At 42.3% G+C, this 22,536-nt stretch overlaps 1 protein-coding gene across 1 annotated transcript in view; it reads right to left on the bottom strand.

Moving 5' to 3' along the window:
* The window catches only part of DMGDH (dimethylglycine dehydrogenase), an 89,183-nt gene that overhangs the window by 58,058 nt on the left and 8,589 nt on the right, over positions 1 to 22,536 (bottom strand). The window contains exons 4-8 of the mRNA XM_019531703.1: positions 16,994 to 17,092; positions 14,879 to 15,043; positions 14,085 to 14,289; positions 3,838 to 4,086; positions 1,964 to 2,162 (exon numbers count right to left, since the gene is read on the bottom strand). Of these exons, the coding sequence (XP_019387248.1) occupies positions 1,964 to 2,162; positions 3,838 to 4,086; positions 14,085 to 14,289; positions 14,879 to 15,043; positions 16,994 to 17,092 (917 nt within the window). The remainder of the gene's footprint in view (positions 1 to 1,963; positions 2,163 to 3,837; positions 4,087 to 14,084; positions 14,290 to 14,878; positions 15,044 to 16,993; positions 17,093 to 22,536) is intronic.

Below are 22,536 nucleotides of genomic sequence, written 5' to 3'. Positions count from 1 at the left end.
CTTTCCTGCTGTGGCAGGAGGTCGGACTAGATGATCTGCTCAGGTCCCTTCCGACCCTAGAAACTATGAAACTATGAAAAGGCTTACAGATTAACAGTACAATTCATGTATTCATAGAATCATAAAATCATAGAAAAATAGGACTGCAAGGGACCTCAAGAGGCTATTTGGTTCAACCTCCTGGTCAAGGCAGAATCATTCCTGTCTCAACCATCCTAGACAAGAGCTTGTCTTACAGCTCTTGAAAATGCCAAGGATGGAGATTCCACAACTTCTCTGGGTAACAGTTCTAATGCTTAACCATGCTTAGAGTTTAAAAGTACTTCCTATATCCAAGCTACATTTTCCTTGCTGCAATTTATGACTATTGCTCCTTGCCATCAGTCCTGCGGCCATAGAAAAAAAAAGAGTATATGACTATCATCTTTCTATTCACACTTCAGGTATTTGAAGACCGTTATCAAATCCCACCTCAGTCTTCTCTTCTCCAAACTAAGAAGTGTAGTTTTTCCTACCTTTTCTTATAAATCATATTTCTATATTTCTATACCACTAATAATTTTTGCTGTTCTCCACTGGACTCTAATTTGTCTATGTCTTTCTTGAAATGCAGTGGCCCAAACTGGATACAGTACTTCAGGTGAAGCCTCTTCTGAATAGAGTGGAAGAATTACTTCCCTTGCTTTGAAGATGACACTTCTGTTAATATAACTTAGTGTGCTACTGTTTTTTTCTGTATTAAGGGGCATATTGTTTCAAAATCAGCTTGCAATTCACTCCAATCCCCAGGTCGTTTTCTGAAGTACTGAAGCCTAGCTAGTTGTTACCCAGTCTGTATTTGTACATATGATTGTTCTGCTCTAAGTACAGGAATTTGCAGTTGTCCTTAACAGGGGAAGTGATTTCATTTGGTTACCAGGTAATTTGAGATCATTCCTCCAGTTTGTCAAGGTCACTCTGAACCTATTCTTATCTTTCAAAGTGCTTGCATTTCCACCCAGCATGGTGCCATCTGTAATTTTGTTAACTGTACACCCAGTCCCATTCTTCAAATCATGAATGAAGTTTTAAATCATTCTTCCCAGAGTTCAATCTTTCAGTAAGACTACTACAGGTATAATTAACAACTTCAAAACCTCTTGAATCCAAACACCAAGATAATCATTAAATTCTTTTTTTTTATTTTGGGAACCTAGGAAAACAGCTTAATGAGATACCACATTACATGTGAAGGTTTGTACCATGAAAGAAAACTGGAAAAAAACTTTCTTGGATTTTGAACTACTTATTAGGCAATTAGAAGGATAATGTAAACAGAGTACTTTCAGTAACAATTACCAGGAATTAAATTCAACTCATTCCATTTATCTAGGATCAATGATCAGGTGAGATAATTGAACATAGTCAGTAAGGGTCTTGCCAATGACTTTAATGAGACCAGGGTAACTACCCAAGTTTAATGAAAATGTTAATAAGACAAGATCTTGATGATCGTAATGGGCAGGAAAGAATGAATGGCAATGCTGATATAACCTCACTGAGTACCACAAAATCCTCTGCGACTACCCACTACCACAACATAACAACACCCTCTGTAACAGGACTGCTCGCCTTAGCCTTCTACACTTAGTATCGCTTGTACATCTCTTCCTTAGCATCCTGCACTCTAGTGTCCCTTAGTACACTGTACTTACTCTAGTACTTGGCTAATCTAGGAGTGTTTGAACCCTTCCCATAAAACAAACAGTCTGTCATCTAAGAGTAAAGGATTGACAAGAGAAAAGAGCCAGTAAGACTACAAATGAGGGATGCAGATGTGCAAATGATTAAGGTCATCTGCATCAAAGAATGGCATTTAGTATGTTTAAAAAAATTAAGCCAGCAAGGCTCAGGTTTACTGCCATTTTAACAAGCTTTATCTTAAAAAGTGAAAAGCTGAAGCTGGAGAAATTAATTTACTCACCCAAAGCCAATAGCTACCCAGTAATTTCTGACACCTTGATGTGGCCCCACCATAGGAAGAATGTCTGGAGAATAGGTGATAGGCCCAGCAACCGTGTTAATGATGTCTGCTTGTTTCAGGACTGGAACCATTGCCATTGCAGCCTCTATATGTTCCATTATTCTGTCTAAATCGGACTCAAAGAGTTCCTTTCCAAAACCTGGAGAAATATTTGATTCATGTTGTATGTTCATTAATATACTGCAAATATGTACATGAGCTGCTCCTGTACTGAGCAGTGCTACTGTCCAGGATACAGAACTGGCCAGTTAAGCCTCTGATTTATATTCTACATATATACAAGTAATGCATACAGCTGTAGTATCTAATTCTGTACTCAGCTCATTCATGCCTTTTCTTTTTTAAGTAATAAAACTCACATGCATAATACCCCCATTTATCTACCAGTAGAACATAAAGCAAGTGTAACTGGATTTCATAATCACATTATGTATGCTTATTTATATTTAGTTGCCCTTAATGATGCAAGGTCTTAACATGCAGGGGAGAAATGGCATGGAAAGCTCCTCTTTTGCTGGTTACATTTGTCTTTATGGCTATTGTGATAGTTTGGGAGACATATCTCTGTCAGCTGACAAATTCCAATTTGTTTCGAGAATGGTAGATTGTAATTTCAACCTCCATTTTGAATGCAAATTTCAGTGTGAGTTGAGCATCTCTGAGCACCTGTTTGTAACAGGGTTGTAACTCCTAGTGGAGTGCTGCCTCTGGGAAGCTATGATAAAGCAGTTCAACATGGAATTGTTGTATTGTAGGAAAACAACTGGTTTTCTACTCATAGGGCCATTGACTTTTGATGCCTTTCTACCCAGAAAACAATTAAGGGCTAGACCCTAGAAACTCCCCAGTCAAACTGTATGGGCATTATAGGTGCTGGAATGTGTTTTAGGAGAGAAAGGCTTTCTGTTATGGGAACCACTTTGCTGCCAGAAGAAAGAAAGTCAGACCAAGAAGGTGAGAAGAGACTCCTGTCTAAAACACTGCATCAAACTTAGGATTCAAAAATGGTAAGGGAAAACTGTTTTCAGGAGTTTGGTTTAATGCTCAAGCTTTTTACAGGTAAAATTAATACATTCCTTTGCTAATCCAGGAGTCCTGGTTTAAATGACACATTATTCCTGTAAAATATAGCTATGACACCAGAATTCCCATGGCCAGGTAGATTCTGAAAGAAACATGTCTAATTATGGGGTACCTGTGAAGGCACAGGAGAGACTGAGGTAGCTTACAAGAATGTGGGCTGCCTAGACACAAGATCCTCAGTGTTCTAATGAGAACACTACAGCATCGCTACAGCATCATGTATATTAAGCCCCCGTGCTTTTTTAAATGGCTGCTGGGGTGCTTTACCTAAACCCCACTGAAGACGCTTTAGATAAAGCATCCTGCAGCCATTTTTAAATGCACGAGGACTTAATACACATAATGCTGTGGCATTTTAATTAAAGCGTCTGTCCGGGAGCTGCTCTAATTAAAATGCTTCCCCCCACACAGAACACATGTATAGACACACTTAGTGACTAGATTCTAATCCCAATAGCTCAGTGTCTGTCTACAGTGAGACTGGATTAGATTGGGACAGATCAATTTCATGCACCTTATTTCTTATTGTTCACCTTGTTACAGAGAAGCTGTAAACATATTGTGTAAAAATACCTATAGTAATTTAATGTGTTGCAACTAAAATTTCAATAGCTTCCATGTCCCATCACACAGGGTAGCAAGATAAAAGGAAATACGCTATTGCGTTTAATATTTATTTAACTGTATTTGCAGTTATCAAGGTTAGAAGACACATGTACTTTTTTAATTACCTGGTGGAACTCCATTTGTTACCCATGATTCCTGTATTTTCATTTTCTCCTGGCTTTCATATGGTCCAAATAAAAGCCCATCCCTTTCCTGCCTTAGGTAATATGAACCTTCTAAGTCACGAATCACAGGCAGTTCCCTTTTCAGAGCTTTCACTTCAGGGATAGTTGATGTCACAACATACTGGTGATGAACTGGTATCAGAGGATGCTGAAGTCCAATCATTTTGCCTATTTCCCGAGCCCAGAAGCCTAAGGAACACCATAAAGAAAAATACTGATATTTAAACACTTGTTTCAGTGAACATAAATTAATAGCAATTTGTGTTTCAGAAACTGCCGTGCTTTACTTTGTCTTTCCATATTTGTCATATGGTTTTTTGAGCTTCAGCAAAAAATTTCTCCTATTATTTCTAAATTCCTAATTCTTCCTATATTTATTCCTGTTAATCCCAATTTTAAACCCATATACCCTGCTAGTATAGACATATCCATAACAGAGGTAAAAATTTAAAGAACAGGGATTAATGAGATTTGGATTATTCAAAAAATGTCATAGAGAAATTGAATTACATTTAATTAATGTTTATATGGACCATATGGTCTGCTCCACTAAATAAGGCTACATTAGATATGATTCCAGCTATCATTAGGGAGGGTGAGGGAACACTTATGGCCAGCTTGGACACTGAAGGTTCATGCTATGGTAGCAATATATCCTGGCTGGGATGTTCCTGAACACCTCTCCCATTTGTTTCCACTCATGTGCTCCAAACCCAGCAATATGAGACTGCTCTAGGACATTTTCTTTCAGCTGCAACCAAGATGTCAGTTTCTGGCATGTTTTCAATCTGCTGCTTGGAGCAAACCCAGAGGAGATTCCATTGTGTATATCTGCATTTGGTGTGTGGAAGAAGGAGCAGGAGGGTAGGTATGCCCAGCAGTATTCCAGCCAGAACATGTAACTGCCCTGATATAGAAATATCCTAAGACACCAATCAGAAGGAGAAAAAAAAATCAACCACATGCCTAAGTGTCTTGCTGAATTGAGGCCTAGATTTCCCTTTTCCCTGTGCATCCAAGTGACCTGAATAATTAGATTTTTTTAAATTTAGTAATCTACTTTATATTAAGAACTTCATCCTGATGGGCTATGTATTCTAGCTATTGGATATTTCAATATTTCTAACAGGCCTTGATTATAAAGCTGGATTGCATCTCCTCTGACCCTGGAGCCAAATGGAGACTACTTTAACACCCTTGTAAGTTAAAGATGACTCATATCTCCCCTAATCTATGCCATCTAGTAATGGTCTTCTAAAAGATGTCACATGCTTGGAAATCTCCAAGGTGCAGTATACCCCAGCCACATACCACACCATGGAAGGACACCACCTTCCATTTCTAGCTGTTACAGATCAGGCTCCCCAGGGGTGACCATAATGCCTCTGGTGGCTCCAAGACCATGCCAACTCGGCCCTGAGGGCACCCTTTTGTCTTTCCTACCACATCTTGATGGTGAAATAGTAAGTCAGGAGGCTGCCCACAGGCCTTCACATGGCCCCAGTCCGCTGAACCCAAGAACTCACTGGTCCTTGGGTCCTTTCCTGGACCGCGCTCCAGTACTCTGCTGAATGGGGCACCTCGAGCCTTATGGGTTAATTTCCCTACACCATGCCCCATGTCTCATGGGTGTTACATGGATGTCATTCCCTCTCTCAGGGCCTCAGCTTCCTTGGCTTCTGCCCCTTTAATCTAGCTAGGCTTTCTAGCCTAGGCCCACCACATAAGACCTGGCTTTGAGGAACTAGCTCAATCTGTTCTTGCCTGCTGGGCTCCAGGCCCCTATGTGGCTGCATCTCTTTGGTGTCGGGCCCCTGGCCCTATGTGGCTGTGCCCTTCTGGTGCCAGGCCCTTGCGTAGCTGCACCCGTCTGGCACCGGGCCTCTGGCCCCTATCTAGCTGCACCCTTCTCATGCCAGGCCCTTGGCCCCTGTGTGCTTGGTGCCTTGCCTTCTGTGCCTCCTGCAGGCTCTCCAGCTGCCTGAGTCCTGATTCTGACTCCAGCAGGGCTCAAGGGGATTGCATGCCCCTCCTGGGTGCTAATGGGACCTCCTTAACCACCCCTCACAGTCCCATCCCAAACCTCCGGTACAAACAGCAACATAAACATAAGCCCCTGGGCTATAACATAACAATAACAATGAAGACTATGTGATGTCCCTTTTAGTGGGCAAACCTTTACCCCTGGGATAGTGTGCCTCCTAGCTCTGAGTACTACCATAGGTGCTGGCCCCAGCCTCCTCTCCCCCACCTAGAGCATTTTTCCCTGTGCTAAACCCGCATGCAGGGGCATGCCTTGGGGCAAAAAGCATTACATTCCTTAAGGAATCTTTTTATATTTGAAAATGTGTCTACAATCCAAAAAGCTCAGCAAATGCAGTGGCTATATCTGTTGCACTAATTTGCAAAATAAACAAAGCCAGTACATGTAATTGTAGGCTTACCAGCCAAAACCATGTTCCATTTATAACATGCCGTAAATAGTTTTTTTTAAATTACAATATTTAGTAGGGATGTGCAAAGCTTTGGGTGCTGATTGAATTCAGAGGAGATTTGGCACAATTTGGTGGACCAATCAGGGGACCAATTAAAAGGTCTGAATAGATTCAAAGCTCTCCAAATTGATTTGGAAAATATTCAGAGAGCTTTGGCAAATCGGGCAGTCCCTGCTGGCTGCAGCACGGAGCTGGACCCAGACTCCATGCTGGTAAGGAAGGAAAGGTGGAGGTGGGGAGGGAAAAAGGACCCTGCCAGACCCCCATCCCCTGCCTGCTCCCCCAGCCCTGCTGAGTGCTGCCCACTGTCCCAGCCCCCACTCATGGCTGCCCTGCCCAGCCCCAGCTCCTGGCTCTTTTAAAAAAGCCCCCACTCACTGGCTCCTGCAGGGATCTCTGCTGCCCCTCACTGTCCCATGCTGCATGGGGGGGGCTTTGTCACAAGCGAATTCCACCCATTCTCCCAGCAGGACTGTACTGCCCACCCCATCTCCCTGCCCTTTAAAAAAAACAAACAAAACCCCACTCACCGGCTGCTGCAGTGGCCTTGGGGCTTCTGGGGTCTCCTTGAAGAGCCCCACACGCAACATGGGACAGCAGGGATTGTCCCCCGCCTGGCAGCAGCTGGTGAGTGGGGACATTTTTTTTTTTCTGATTCAGGACAGTGATTTGAATCGCAGAATCGAATCACTGTCCCCCGGAATGGCCGAATACAAAGTGAATACTAGCCACTTCACACAGGCCTAATATTTAGATAGTGCAGTGCTGCAAATGTGATTTTGTACCAGATTTTGACTATGACTGTTGTAGAGTCAATAAAAGAAAGAGGCATTAGTGTACTGTTATTTTAACACCTCTTTTAAGATTGTAACTGACACATCTTGGGCATGTCTACATGTTTCCCTACAGCAATGTTGTTACGGCGCCATGCTTTAATACTTCTTTCAGAATTAATAAAGCACGGCACAGTAGCTGCCCATACTGCACCATATGCATGGGCATGGTTATTTTTAGCCACTACTTCGCCACAGTGGCGTGCTATAAACGGGAGGAGTGCACCGCTACGGCGAAGCAGCTGCCAGTCACACATAGAGCCATGTGGTCACTATTTCACTCTAGTGCATCGAAACAGTGACATAGTGTGATGTGTAGATGTGCCCCGTAAGTACTGTAATTTTGTTAAAAAGACAAATTTATGCTAAGTTATGCTAATTTTACTTGCGTAGGGGAAAAACAGCTGGGATTTACTAAATGAAATATAGTGTACCTTCTCCACTTAAAAAAATTTTCGCCATACACAAAAAAAATTACTAACAAAAATGCTAAAAGAAAGAGTTAGTTCTCTGAAACAAGACCTAATTGGAAGCAGACGTCAAGTCCCAAACCCATAGTAAAGATAAATGTTGGAATAATTTATGGCTTTAGAATGTTTCTACACTGTAGAAATCAAAATTATCTGAGAGTGAAATTTAGTGTTGGTTTTGTTTAGCATATCCACAAAGTATTGTAGTATGGCTACAACTCATAAAACATAAAACTCAGTTAAAAATATTATTTTTCATTGCTAAATTCCTACAAAAATGCTACAAAAAATGGATAAATTGCTGTGATGTCAATCATATGTGAATTTATATGAATGCAATGTGCATAAGTAACAAAATTCACCATTTTATTAATGACTTAGTTATAAATACACCACTAACCTCCTTCACACTATTAAAAATAAACTACTAGCCTCCTCAAGACAAGTAAGCTTATGTCATGGAGTGATTATTATGGGACTGCTTTGTTTGAAATAGCAGCTACAACAGCTACAAGTTGGTTTAAACTTGTTCATTCCAGTCCCACAGCAGATGTTGACTTTGCAAAAAGAGAGGGGGAGGGGGAACACAGACAGCCCGCTAGCAAACATCTCTGTGCTCTCAGTTACTGACAGGAGACAAGCAATGGCTGGCATAAAAACATTAATGATTTAAAGAAATGGGAGGTGGGACTACAGAAGGAATGAAGGTTGGCTGAAAAATGTTAGTAGCATATACTGGTCAAAATACTGGTTTCATGCCTTACTCAGAATGTGGAGCAATAGAAGCTTTAAATATTAATTTTGGCAGAACATTTAGCTACACGTTAGAGATAGCCAGGCATGTCTTTTGTTTAATAAGTTATCAAAGCAAGTGGAAAAACCCTAAGAAAATGTCACAAAAGTGCATTTGAGTTTCACAAATAATGATAAGCTTTGGAAAGCAGTCAGAAGGAAGCTGTATATAATGAAAACCATCTGTCTCAGGTCTGCCCAACTTCATAGCAGCTGAGAGCCACCTACCACACCAAGCCCTGGCCTGCTCACTGCACAGACCACACAATATTGGGGGCCACACGGAGTGCGGGTTACTAGGCCCCCTGCTGCACAGCAGTGCAACCCCTCCCTACCACCACTGCCCTATGAGCAGTGTAAGCCCACCCCACACCAAAACTGCCACATGAGCACCCCCATAACTGCTGCGCAAGTGAGACCCCCACCTCCCCCCCACCCACCATTTGAGCAGTGCAAGCCTCCCATATAATACCCCTGCCAGTGCTGTCCAGTTGTGCAAGCAGTACCAGCTGCCCCCATCACCTGCAAGCAGTGAGCTGACTGGGCCCCTCCCACTGTGCTACTTCCCCCATCCCCCTTGTTCACCCACCCCCTGCAGCTGCTTCAGCAGCAGGAACAATGTTGGGCAGTTGTTGGCTGGGCAGGAGCCCATTGGCCACAGGTTAACCCCTCACAGTCTGAATTTGGTTCATAGGCTGCCAGCTGGATAGCCCTTGTCTACAGAAACAAAAAAGATACTAATCACACTGGATACATTTAACATTAAGTTACTACATGTCTGATCCTTCATTATGGAGTTTTACACAAGCCCTTTTTCTATTTGCTATTTAGCTCTACAATATCTACTTCTTTCCTAAAGACCTGAGGAAGGGTACTGTAGTGCTTAAAAGCTTGTTTAAGTCTATCCCAACCGTGCAGTTGGTCCAATACATGTTAATCAACCACAAAAAATCACTCTATCAGAATAACTACATGCAAAGGAATTAAACTAAGGTTCCTAAGGCCACTCTAATTCTGGGATTTTCTAACTTCTGAGTGCTTGATTTTTCAACCTTAATAATGTTCTTTCAACATAGAGAATTCCACATTACAAAAAAACCTGTTTTTTTAAACCCAAACCAACTCCTCCCTCAGCATGCACAAAACACGTGAATGTGGCATCATATTGAGATGCATTGAAGTCTGAAAGCTCTAGTTAATCAGACAGAAACCTGCCTCTTAAGCTAAGGGAGCAACTGATTGCAAAAGCATGTAGCCCTCCCCTGTGTGGAGCAGCACTAGAGGGGGAGCCACATTTTGCCAGAAGATTTCACAGATGTTTGCTGACAGCAAATGAACAGAATTCAGGCATTTGGGTTCCACTCCAAAATCTGGAGGGGAGTCAGCACTAGATTCTTCAGCCCATTTTGCCCCTTTAGTTTCCTCTTTTCCCCACATCGGTTCCTAGTCTTTACACCTCTTTCAGCAAATACCTATGCCTCCTTCTCTCTCTCTGCCCAACAGCAATACTATCTACCAAAAAACAGACCTCCAATCCCAGTCTGACTACCACGCAAGATTCCTTTCCCAAACAGTCCCAGCTTCCCCGCTCTCTGGCTCCCAGTCTCCTGGCACAAACAATTCAAAACAAATGGTAAATGTCTGGCAAACTGTTAAGCAAATAAAAGCAGAATCTAACAATTGGAAATGTCAGGCAACCTTGGTAACAGAAGGTGCTATCTGTCCAACAATTAATAAAAGGACTTTTCTATAGATGTATTACAGAAATCTGACTTACTAAATAAAATTAAGTTTAAAAGTTACATAAATGGAGGAAAATAATTATAAGTTATTAAGTGCAAGGATATTGTTAAGCCAAGTGGGTGACTAGTAGGCCTGTGAGAAGCGGCAAGTATTCAGTTCGGCTTTGGATTTGGCCAATTCAGAGGATAGTGATTCAATTTGGAGATTTAAATCACTGTCCTGATTCGGTCTGGCCAAATGAGATCTGAAAGATTTGGTGCCGCTTCGGAGATTCAGTCGCAGATGCGGGTGCGGCAATGCTCAGAGTGGGGGCTCTGTCCTGCTGCCACTTGCCCAGAGGGGGGGTGGGCAAGATGTGGGTGTGGCTGATGTGGGCCCCGCTCCCAGCTCTGCCGTGCCCACATCAGTGGTGGGAGCTGGGACTCTGCCCTGCTGTCGCTTGTCAGATGGCATGAGAACTGCTGTCACTTGCCCAGTCAGTGCAGAGGGGGTGGCACAGGGGTGGGCACCGATGCTGCAACTCTGGGAGTGGAGGGCTATGTCCTACTGCTGCTTGACCCCCTTCTGCCCGGGGGGTAGGTGGACGACCAGCACTCCGTCCCCTCAGTCCCTGCTGTCATGGTGGTGGTATTCCACCATGTGTGTCTGTCTGTGCAGAGCACTCTGATTGATTGTTTCAGTCAGCATTGTGATTGGATGTCAAGAAGACCAATCAGAGTGCTCAAAAAGTGTTATGGACAGATGGACAGATGGACTAAGGATTTTGTTATAGTAGAATGCCAGATATAAATAATGGGTGTAAATAGTGGGAGGGGGCTGACTTTGGGAAACCTCAGCAAATTCAAGACAACTGCTGCCAGTCTGCATGCCACTTTCCTGTTCCCTCCTGCATCCCTCCAACTAGTACAAATAAGAATCTATATTGTGCTGTTGCAGGTAGCTAGACAGATATTGAGATAAGTGCTTGTCCTTTAGGGTATAAACAATAAAAGTTTGGGATATAGACCTGTCTCTTGACCCTTTATTTGACTTGTATGGTAGTAATACCTTATCTAAGAGGGAATGGAGGATCACTGGAAAGTGTAATTGTAGCTTGATTTGGTGTAAAAAAAAAAAAGGACAATCATTAAGGAAATTATAACTATTCCTTAATTCTGTGGGTAAACTTGCAAAGAGGTCCTGATCATAGATGGGCTGTGTCTTGTTTCTCTAGATTTCATAGATTTCATAGACATTAGGGCTGGAAGGGACCTCGGGAGATCATCGAGTCTAGCCCCCTGCCCAAAGGGCAGGAAGTCAGCTGGGGTCATAGGATCCCAGCAAGATAAGCATCCAATTTACTCTTGAAGGTGTTCAATGTAGGTGCTTGAACCACCTCCTCTGGCAGACTGTTCCAGACCTTGGGGGCTCGGACAGTAAAGAAATTCTTCCTTATGTCCAGCCTCAAACGGTCTTGCAGGAGTTTGTGACCGTTCGACCTCGTCATCCCATGGGGCGCTCTGGTGAACAGATGTTCCCCCAGATCCTGGTGGTCACCCCTGATAAACTTATAGGTGGCCATCAGATCACCCCTGAGCCTGCGCTTTTCCAGGCTAAAGAGTCCCATTGCTCTCAGCCTGTCATCGTAAGATCTGTTTTCCTGACCTCTGATCATGCGCGTGGCTCTCCTCTGGACTCTCTCAAGCTTCTCCACATCCTTTTTGAATTGTGGAGCCCAAAAGAATAAGTGGTCCTGTTTTTGGTTTTTTTATAACATTACCATTCTGTCCTTCCATACACCCCAGCCCAGACTGGGTCCCTTTTCTTTATGAAGGCTAATGTGAAAAGCTTATTTCTGTTATTTTATAGAAACAAACCAAAGGAGAGGGATGGAAAAGGTGAGAGAGCATATTGTTTAATGAAGGACGACCCACAGAGCACACAATTTTCTTTATATCAGGGGTGGGAAAAGCCTGGCCCATGGGCCGAATCAGGCCCATGGTGGACTCAATTTCCCAGCTGCCGCTGCCTGCATTGCTGCATCCAGTTTTCATGGAGAACCCAGGAGTGGCAGTGCCATAACAGTGTGGGGCCAGGGTTTCCATGCAGCGCTGGCAGGGCAGGTAGCTGGGCAGGGAACTGCTTCAGGGCTGGGATTTTGTGGTGGTGATAGTGTAATCTGGAGCCGGGGCAGAGCTGTGATCCGATGCCCACACACCCTGGGTAGGGGCATGGAGGCAGCAGATGGCAATTCTGCCCCAGCTCTGGACTGTGCTGTCGCCACTGCAAGATCCCAGCTCTGGTCCCAGAGCAGCTCCCTGCCTGGCCATGTGCCCTGCCAGCCCTGCTGGGGCCAGTATGTTAGAGCACCACCACTTCTGAGGTCTCCATGGAAACCAGCCACAGTGATGAGGGCAAGGGCTGCTGGGAAATGGAGTCCAGCCACCAGCCAGATCCACCATTTTTCCCACCTCTGCACTGTGTTGTTGTGAAGAAATCATCTCATCGATAGCCCATTAAAAAAAAAAAAAGTAAAAAAAAAAATAAAAAAAATCAGGATTGCCTAGTGCTAAATCGAGCTTTATGATTTACCAGGAACAAGACAGATACCAAAGACATATTTCACTTTTCCTGTAACATAAACAATTGACCATTAAGATACAGACAACTATAACAACTGCTCTGATATCAAATTATGCCAATATGTTATGATGCAATGGATATATCTGCATGTTTCTGTAGTGAAACAAGTGTAGCAAAACCATGGCAAGCCTGTTTCATTTAGGTTTAAAGTTATGGCAATTTAGCTAACTTTCTATGCTACAGTGGGGCATGAACTGAACTAATGTAGCTAATGTTAACATAGAGTGTAATAATAGTAAAATATAACCATGTTAGTCTTGTCCTGTAAGCAACATGAAAACTCCATTTTGTATCCTTCTGCTTGACATAAGTGAATGAACTCTGCGTAGCCTTTATATATGAGTGTGTGTAAAAGGGTGAATGGTGAGAGAATGGCATGGAGACGGGAGAAGATTTAACTGTTTATGTAAGCAACAAGGTGCCAAATGTAAGTTACCAGCCAGTAACTAACTAACAAACGGCTGAAGAATCCCTTTGAAGCTCGAAGGCACAAAGGAGATAACAGAAGAAGAAATTCTGCCAGACAGGCAAGAAGAGCACTCCAACGCTAAAATAAGCTGAAAACAAAAGAAGAACAACTGCAAAAACAGAAGCTGGGTATGGAAAAACACCAAAGTACTGAAACAAAGGATGCCAATCCCTATAAAAGAACACTTTGAAAATGCCAGGTTGAGTGAGTCTCTCTCTACTGCTGTTTCATCCGGGCACAGATGCATCTGTTCACCTTGCTTCAGCTGTTATCTTCAAATCTGCTATCTTCAAATCATCATCATCTACTCAATAAGCCTGGGTTGGCTGCCCTGGGCTGATATTGAGCAACTATCGCTAGTAACTATATCTGGTGTATGTGTGGATGAAATGGTTGTTTTGTGTATGTGTATGCCTGTGTGTAACGATGTGTATGATGAGTTGTGTATTTTTGTATGAATGGTGTGCTGGAACCTCCATGTCTAACTCATGTAATCAATAAATGTAACACCTTGCCTTATCCCCCTTTATAAAGTCTCACTCGTGATTTGAGCACTTCGCAATTTGTGTAACAACAGAACCACAGAGATATAATAGTTACACGGTAACAGCTGATAAGCACTCCAAAGTGGCAGTTCCCCATTCCCTTCCAACACCATTAAGAAGCAAGTTTGTCCATGGCCTTAGTGCTTGGTGTGAAATATCTGATTATGCACATTATTTTTTAACCGTCAAAAGACATCAAAGTATTATTTAAATCTTACCTGCTGTGTTCACTATTCTGTTTGCTCGAATTACTCCCAATGGAGTTTCAACTTCCCATGTCCCATCTGATCTAGAGTTTAGATTAGTCACTTGAACTGGGTAATTTAACAAGGCACCATATTTCCTAGCTCCTGCAGCCAAGGCCATAGTGAGAGAATAGGGATCAATATGACCATCTCCAGGGTTATACAGGCCAGCTAAAACCTATTATGGGTCACACAAAATGAATTCAAATTAAATTTGCAGCTTTCACCTTATTTAAGATTAAAGCGAATAACTGTTGTGTGTCATCTGTAAAGACTGCCTAATATCATCAAAGCTACAACTGGTCAATTCAAAACCACTGAATGAAAAGCCTATGCTAAATGTATGCTGACAGTGTTATAAAATGTTTCAAACAATTAACCATTAGGAATAATAATCAGATTTCCTTAATTGCCATACATTAACATGGATATTATTTCTTATTCTAATAAATCTACAACAGTTGCAAAAAATTAACTTTCTTAAAACTTAAAATAATGGCTGTGATTACCTCCACATTTGTGGAAAATGTGGGAGAGAGCCAATGGAAGGACATCCTTGCAAAGTTCCCCAGGTATAGCTCCATCAGGAAAAAGATTATATTTTTCTGGCAGAACTGGCTAAAGCTCTGCACAAAAACTCTAGGGATCTGTCTCCAGCAATTTTTATAGATATCAGAAGCCTGATGTTTATTACACTGCCAGAATAGGAACTCTTCACCGATATTTAATCTCAAGAAAAGATGTTTCCATAGAATAAGATTCTTTACCTTTTCCATGTTCAGTAAAGGACACAGCTCTTGTACTTTCTCAGGCCCGATAATATACTGTTCTGTTGCATGCCAGCCAGCACGAGTCATTTGATATCTGAACTCATCAACTCTAGTAGGAGTTGAAGCAATTCTGATGCTGCCTGGATTATGAAAGCCCACAGCCTAAAACATTGATAACAAAAGCAAGTAGTTTACAATTAGAACTATGGTTCATCTTTCCCTAAAGGTCTGATTCTGCACCACTGAAGCTGACAGGAGTTTTGCCATTAATCTTTTCTTACCACAGAATCAAGCTCTAACTGCTTTCAGAGTTTCAGGCCCCAGCTGAAGACTTCTGAGGTAGAAAAGAACAACTTGCTAACAAATGAAATCTTACCTAAACCAAGGAAACACAATATTGAAATGCACACTAACTTGTTTAAAGCACATCTTCTCAATTGTTTTTCAGTGTTCTTTATTAATTGTATTCACTACATTTGATTAATCTTCTGAGTTTGTAAATAGAATCCACATTTATATGGTTTCAAAAGTAGTTCAGACATATTTTATATATAAAATCCACCTCTGAATGTCAGCAATGTGAACATTTAATATATTGCAAAACAAACCTCATGTAACTAACAGACCACCCATCTTTAGTGGCAAAATACAGGATTTTTAGACATACATAAATTGCATCCAGCCGGACAGTGCATACTCACATTAATGACTATGGCCCAATAACTCCATCCCTCTGCATAAAGATTTCTTTGCCTAGTTATTCTGTTAAGGAACAGAACTAACTCCATTGCAGAACAGGTTGACAGACCAGTGGGAAATTACACAAATCTACAAGGAGACTCTGTGTCCCTGAAGTGAGTAGCCTTGATAATCCTTTATATTTGCTTACAGTAATGCTACACTGGAGCTGCACTAGCAAAGGTTCCTTAACTGGTGACTCTCAAAGAAATTTTTTCCTTTAAGGAAAAGAAGAAGCTGTAGAAACTCACTGCAACATGGAGGAATATTAAATTTCAGAAAGAATCTCTAGGGCACTAGTAGAGAACCAACACATGTCCCTTCAGCCTCACTCCTAACCTGCCCGTTCCTCAGCTCCTCCACATAGCTCCAATCACTTTACCAGTAGAACCTTCATACTGCAAGCACTGCTGTAAAAGAAAATTACCCTCTTTTCTGTTCGAGAGAGGTGCAGTGCAGGTGTGCAGAATCCTCAGTTTAGATGGATCATGGAGGCATCATAAGTCCATGTAAATAAGGAGAGCTATGCTTCACTACTTTTCACAAAATTAGTGATCAACCAAACACGGTAAAATGGAATGGCACTGAATCACAATATATCCTTTGCTCACATATTTTGTTGAATGGTTTCAGTGATTTGTAAGTGAATTCCTCATAGTTTATGAGTGAACACACTGCTCTGTGTTTTCTAATGGATATTTTCCTAGAGCATTTGGCTACAGTATTAATCTTGCTGGAAAGTAAGGTGAGGCAACAGGCTATCGTGTGAAAATTAACAATTTGAAGATTAACCAAGTGAGGATCATTATTGAGTTCAAATTGCATGGCCAAAAGCTGAATAGTGCTGATTAGAATAAATGATTTTATATTAGTCACCAAACAGAAGGGCTCCTCTGAAATGGATAGGAAAGAGTGCAAATGTATTTTCAAGCATGGACCACGTTAAATCACCCGAATTCTCAAGCAGATATATAAAAGCCAGGAATGGGTACTTGTCAGTTTACATGATCCGGATCCTGAATGCTATTTTTCCTCATAGAAAGCTAATCCTGCAGAGACTCTGATTGCTTAATTTTTTTAATGTTTTATTTTGAAAAAACAAGCAGTAGTAAGAATGAGGTGGGGAAAGCTAAATTCTTTGGGATTAAACACTAGAATATGAATGTACCATAGATATAAAAAGAACAGAAATACTTTGGATAAAGTAACCTCTTAATATATGAGAACCTCTGTTACACCCATAGAGACATGCATGCATATAGATACACATACACAGCTTTTTCATTACAAATGTTTCCATATGGTTCTTAGCACAATTAATATTGGTCTGTAAAAATATTTTCAATGTAGCTGTGTGAATATTAAGGAGTTTACCTGTTCAGTCTCTTCTTCCAGTGTTTCATAGAGCTTGATACTGTAGTGATGGATTTTCTTCAGATTTATTCCAGGATGAAAATAAGTTGTTAAACCAGCCTTGAAAAATAAACAAAAACAATAACAAAATTTGGCATTTTTAGAAATGTAATCTTTTCTCTCTTTTTTGTCATTTGAAACAGAACTGGCCTTCCAGTGTAAAGAAAAGCAACATATAGCTATAGCCAACTTAAAAAAAAAAAAACAACCCTTTCCTGGATTGCATATATTCCCTTTTCATGGACAGATGTTTTTCCACCTGTCTGTTCTCATTACTTTTGTCAAATCACAGTATCCTCTTTACAGCTGTTCTGTACTACAGTTTAATTTTTTTAGATCATTCATTTTTCTATCTAAATATTTTGGAAGACAAAATACTAAGGACCCGACCATCTGATGTCTCAAGATCTCAGGTACTCTTTACAAGAATGGAGATATTCACCAACGTATCCTGGCCAAACGTTAATAAGTAATACATCTTGGCAGTTTACATGGGAAAATATTCTTTGCTTTCTTTCTTAAATGCTGCTGTTAAACAATTTGGCATTTCAGAGGTGATTCAGAGCAATACGTCAGGGGAAAGCCTGCTGTTCTTAAGTGCACGTCAGCTGATTTGCTGTAACTTTTTTGTCTGTCTACTATTATCCCAAAGTAAGTGATGCCAAACCATAGCAATTAACTCTCTTTCATTAAGGGGAGGTTCCATTAAACTTTCCCTTACTTCAGTATAGAAGGACACAGTCAAAACAGTTATAGCAGATCTGCTGTACTCTACAGTAGACCTCCCTTTCTCACAGTTTAAAATGGTATAATTATTCATCTAAGTCCTCTGGAAAGAATTTGGCCTCCTTTTGAGTACATGCAAATGTAAAATCAATAACATAAGTTACTTGAGTCACTACTGTATCTGAGGCCCCTAGCAGACTTTACACTTAGGACGTGATTAACCAGTTACTTAATCAAGTCTTAAGGAGTAACCCAGCCACATGTTCATGCAATTAATACAAATAAAACAGGAAATATATGGAATAATTGTAGCTGATCCTTATTGTGCTGTAAATTGAACGTGTGGCTGCTGCGCTCCCACAGCTGGGAGTGCTGATCAGAAAACTGGTGTCCCAGCTGTAGGCATGCCAGGCACCTGCTTGCTAACTTGCTGGTGCCAGGGAGAGCCTGGGATCATGAACTTAGGCATGCCACACCTACTGTGTGACATGTCAGGATGCACAATTGATGGGAGGATTCAGTGACTTCAAAGGTGTTTTCCCAACTTTCACCTGCAAGGATTCTATCTTTCAGTATTTAAAGCTTATACAACAGCACAGTCTCTTTGAGATACCTCTGAAAAGACTTGTTGGAAACATCTATACTATTAGAATCATCCACATGAATTATATAATGCAGTTGTGGTTGCTGTAAGCTATTTTATTACTAAGAGTCATGAAGTCATAGAGAAGTAGGGCTGGAAGGGACCACCAGAGGTCATCTAGTCCAACCCCCTGCCTCAGGCAGGATCATCCCTGTCCAAATCCCATCCAAGGCTTGGATTCCTAAACATGGCTGTATTGCAGATGATGCTAATGGAGTACACAGGGTATGAGGGGTGCAATCATGCCAGCAACCATGCTAGCTCCTGAACGGGAAGCAGTGTAACCATGTTTTTACAGTGCTGCACACAGGCCAGTTTTCTGTCTCTTAGCAGAGCTAATCACTCTACTCAGTATTGGTGAGACTGCAGCTGGAGTACTGCGTCCAGTACTGGGTGCCACACTTCAACAAGGACATGCTAAAACTTGAGAGAGTCCAGAGAAGGGCTACCTGTATGATCAGAGACTTGCATGGCAAGCTATAAGAGGAAAGGCTGAGGGACCTGGGACTCTTCAGCCTGAAAAAGAGAAGGCTGATAGGGGACTTGATAGTGGCTTACTACTACATCAAGGGCTCAGTAAACAACTGTTCACCAGGGCACCCTTAGGGAAAATCAGAAGTAATGGCCACAAACTCCTGGAAGACCGTTTCAGGCTCTACATTAGGAAAAAACTTCTTCACAACTAGGGTGTCCAGACTGTGGAATAAACTCCCTCCAGAGGTGGTGCTATCGCCTACCCTGGAAATCTTCAAGAGGAGACTGAACAGCCACCTTGCTGGGGTCACCTGACTCCCAGTTATCTTTCCTGCCTGGTGCAGGGGCGCTAGACCTGATGATCCCCTGAGGTCCCTTCCAGCCTCGCAATCTATGACTAAGCCTGCTGGCAGCGGTATGACTACTGTACATTGCTTCCAGTCCAGGAGCTAACAAATATAGTGCTTTTAAAGCCATGGACAGATGTTAATAGATTCATAGACATTAGGGATGGAAGGGACCTCATGAGATCATTGGGTCCAGCCCACTGCCCAAGGGGCAGGGAGTCAGCTGGGATCAGATCACTCCAGCAGGATAAGCATCCAAGCATTTCTTAAAGGTATCCATAGTTAAGAACAAGGCAAGATGGGATCTAATGCACAATCCCAACAATTGCCACACCTGCAGGTCAGAAGACAACTGTGGGATCAAGCATCAGATCCCATCACGCCATATTGCTGGCAGTCCCCCTGCACAGGCAATTTTCACGCCCATGCCTAGAAGCCCCCATCAGTTGATCAGAGCTTCCAGCCCCCAAAGCTCACCATGCACTCCTGCAGCTGAAAGCTCCAATTGCTGATGGGGCTCCCGGCCATGGGAGCACTTGGTATGTCTTCATGGGTGAGAACTCCAATCAGGTAACAGTACTCCCAGCCAGGGCAGCACATAGCACGCCTCTGCAGCTGAGATCTCTGATGGCTAGGAACCTCATCAGTGATTGGAGCTTTCAGTCACCAGGCACAGGGACACAGCTGGAAGCCCCAAACAGCTGACCAGTGCTCCCAGCCTCTGAAGCACATGGGAGGCTGGGAGCACCAGTCACACATTCAATTAAAGGCATGATAGGAACAAAGTTCATGTATTTTGTGTAATACATTTGTAATACTTTGAATAAAGTTCAAGTATCATGTACATGTATTTTGTGTAATAACTTTTTTGCTTATTCTTGGTTTTATCTCACCTTTAATTGCATGAACATGTAGCCAGGTCTCTACTTAAGATGTGATTAGCCAGGTAATCACATGCTAGGTGTAACATGCATCAGAGACCTAAATATGGTAGTACCTTGTGCCCTATGAATGATTCCTACTGGGGTGAATAAAAGAATGGAGGGTGTATGTGCTCTGCTGGGTGGAGAAGCATGCATCCTATGGGGTGAGGCACCAAGAGGAAGCACACTCTACAAAGCGTGGCTATATCAAGTGCACATTTTTCACAGTACAGCTCTGTCCATACGTATCTAAAAGCTGTCATGAATCATGTCATGATTTTTTTACTGTCTTCTTTAATTTCTGCAAACATTTCCCACTCATGTTTTTACTTTCTTTAAAACCGGTTGCTAGTGGCTCTTGTGTTTGCAGCACAATAATACAGGCCAATAGGCATTTAGTTGAAACGATTATATTGAAAGAATAGCTATGACATTTTTATACACAAAAAACAATTTTATATATTTCTGAGTATCATTTGGCTGCAGATAAAATGTTACTGATTTCAAGAATGCTATTTATGGCAGCAAGAACCTGATGACCTGCTTTAGGATTAAATCACTTTCAGAAGGGGTTGCTTTATCTTTGCAATACTGATATATTGCTTTGTCTGATTTGGGAATATAACTATTTTAGGATTCTAGATGTAATTATTTGCACAAAATAAAAACTAAGGTTATCCAAATCCATCTCTATAGGATTCTTCAGTAATTTTTAAAAGCCTTTTTATATGTTGAATTTCTTAGTTCAATTCCAATTGTACTGTACCTATCAATGCATCAACATTCCTATGAATACAGGCATGTGTTTCAGCATATACAGACCTTGCAGTTATGACTACATCTTTACAACAATTCTGTAATAATTGAACAGCATAGTAAAATGAATTTTACAGAAAAAAGCATCATGTAAAGGGATGAAATATGACACCTGCTTCTTTAGAAAAAAACCTGTTCAATTAATGAGTAAATGCAATGTACTATAATGACAGATTTGCACCCTATGCAGCCCTGAAGCTTTTACTGCTGTTGCATGGAGTGTCACTCAGGATTTCAGATGCCTAGAAACTGCTGGCACATGATTTAGAATCTAGAGTTACTGCATAAGGCTAAAAACAGACTGCCAGTGGGCATGTCTACATATGCTAATTGTTCAAAGTAGGCTTACTGTGCAGTAAAAATACTGTGCAGTAAGCCTACCTGGGAACATGTCTACGTATGCTCCCTCTTGGGAGCAGATTTACTCCATTGGGAGTAGCCCAGTACAGGGCTGCTCCTGCCCTGCTCTGCCCCCCTGCAGCAGGCAGAGAGAGCTCCAGGCTCCCCCTGGGTGCCAGGCTGGGGATTGGCAGGGAGCACAGGGCCAGTCCCCATGTGCACAGGGCCAGGAGAACTCTTCTGTCTGCAGCAGGAGCTGTCTCCTGGCCCCATACACATCAGGAGAGGTCCTGATGTGCACAGGGCTGGGAGACAGCTGCTGCTGCAGACAGAAGAGTTCTCCTGGCCCTGTGCACATGGGGACAAGCCCTGTGCCCAGCAAAGCTTCCCCATGCAGCCTGGGGCTGGCCACAAACTGTCCCATTCTGGGGCAGGTCCCAATCAGTTCCAAGCTGCAAGAACAGCGTGCCTAGAATGGGACAATTCCCAGCCAGACCTGGCTGGGAACTGTCACTGCTCGACTCAGCTTCCAGCTTCTGTGTGGAGCTGAGAGCTAAACAGTGCCCGGATGGGGGGAAGACCAGGGCAGAGAGCTACCCCATCCTAGTGCTGCTCACCTCCCAGCTTCCGGGAGAAACTGGGAGCTGAGCAGTGCCAGGACTAGGGGAGTTCCCTGTCCTCTGTGGCCCCCTAGTGTAGGGGCTGACAGAGAGAAAATTTGCTCTCGGCCAGAGTCTACACAGACAGTACTGCACAACATCTACTGCATAGTTAGTTTACTACCTGTATTTAGGGGTAGTAACTAACTGCCAAGTAGACTAATTTACTGTGTAATAAATATGTGCACAAGTAGACGTTGCCACCTTACTGCACAATAGCTTAGTCTACTGTGCAATAAAACGTCTCATTTAGACATGCCGAGGTTATCCCAGGACAAAGACTTTATCCTGAGATCCTACAGACACAAACTCTCTTCCACATGAACACTTCGCCACAGGATAATCAAGGCTAATTCAAGTCAATTGCAATTCAGACTGTGTGATTGTCCCAGGCCTGTTTTGATAGGAGTCAAAAGCCAGGACAAGAAGCCCTGGATTAAACATAGTTTCATAGTTCCATAGTTTCTAGGGTCAGAAGGGAACTGAGTAGATCATCTAGTCCGACCCCCCGCCATGGCAGGAAATAATACTGGGGTCAAACGATCCCAGCAAGATGTTCATCTAACCTCCTCTTAAA

This window comes from Crocodylus porosus, unplaced genomic scaffold, assembly GCF_001723895.1.
Source record: "Crocodylus porosus isolate Cpor-Errol unplaced genomic scaffold, CroPor_comp1, whole genome shotgun sequence".
In the NCBI taxonomy this organism is placed as follows: domain Eukaryota; kingdom Metazoa; phylum Chordata; order Crocodylia; family Crocodylidae; genus Crocodylus; species Crocodylus porosus.
The sequence above is the reverse complement of the archived record's forward strand: the minus strand, read 5'-3'. Positions and strand labels throughout refer to the sequence as shown.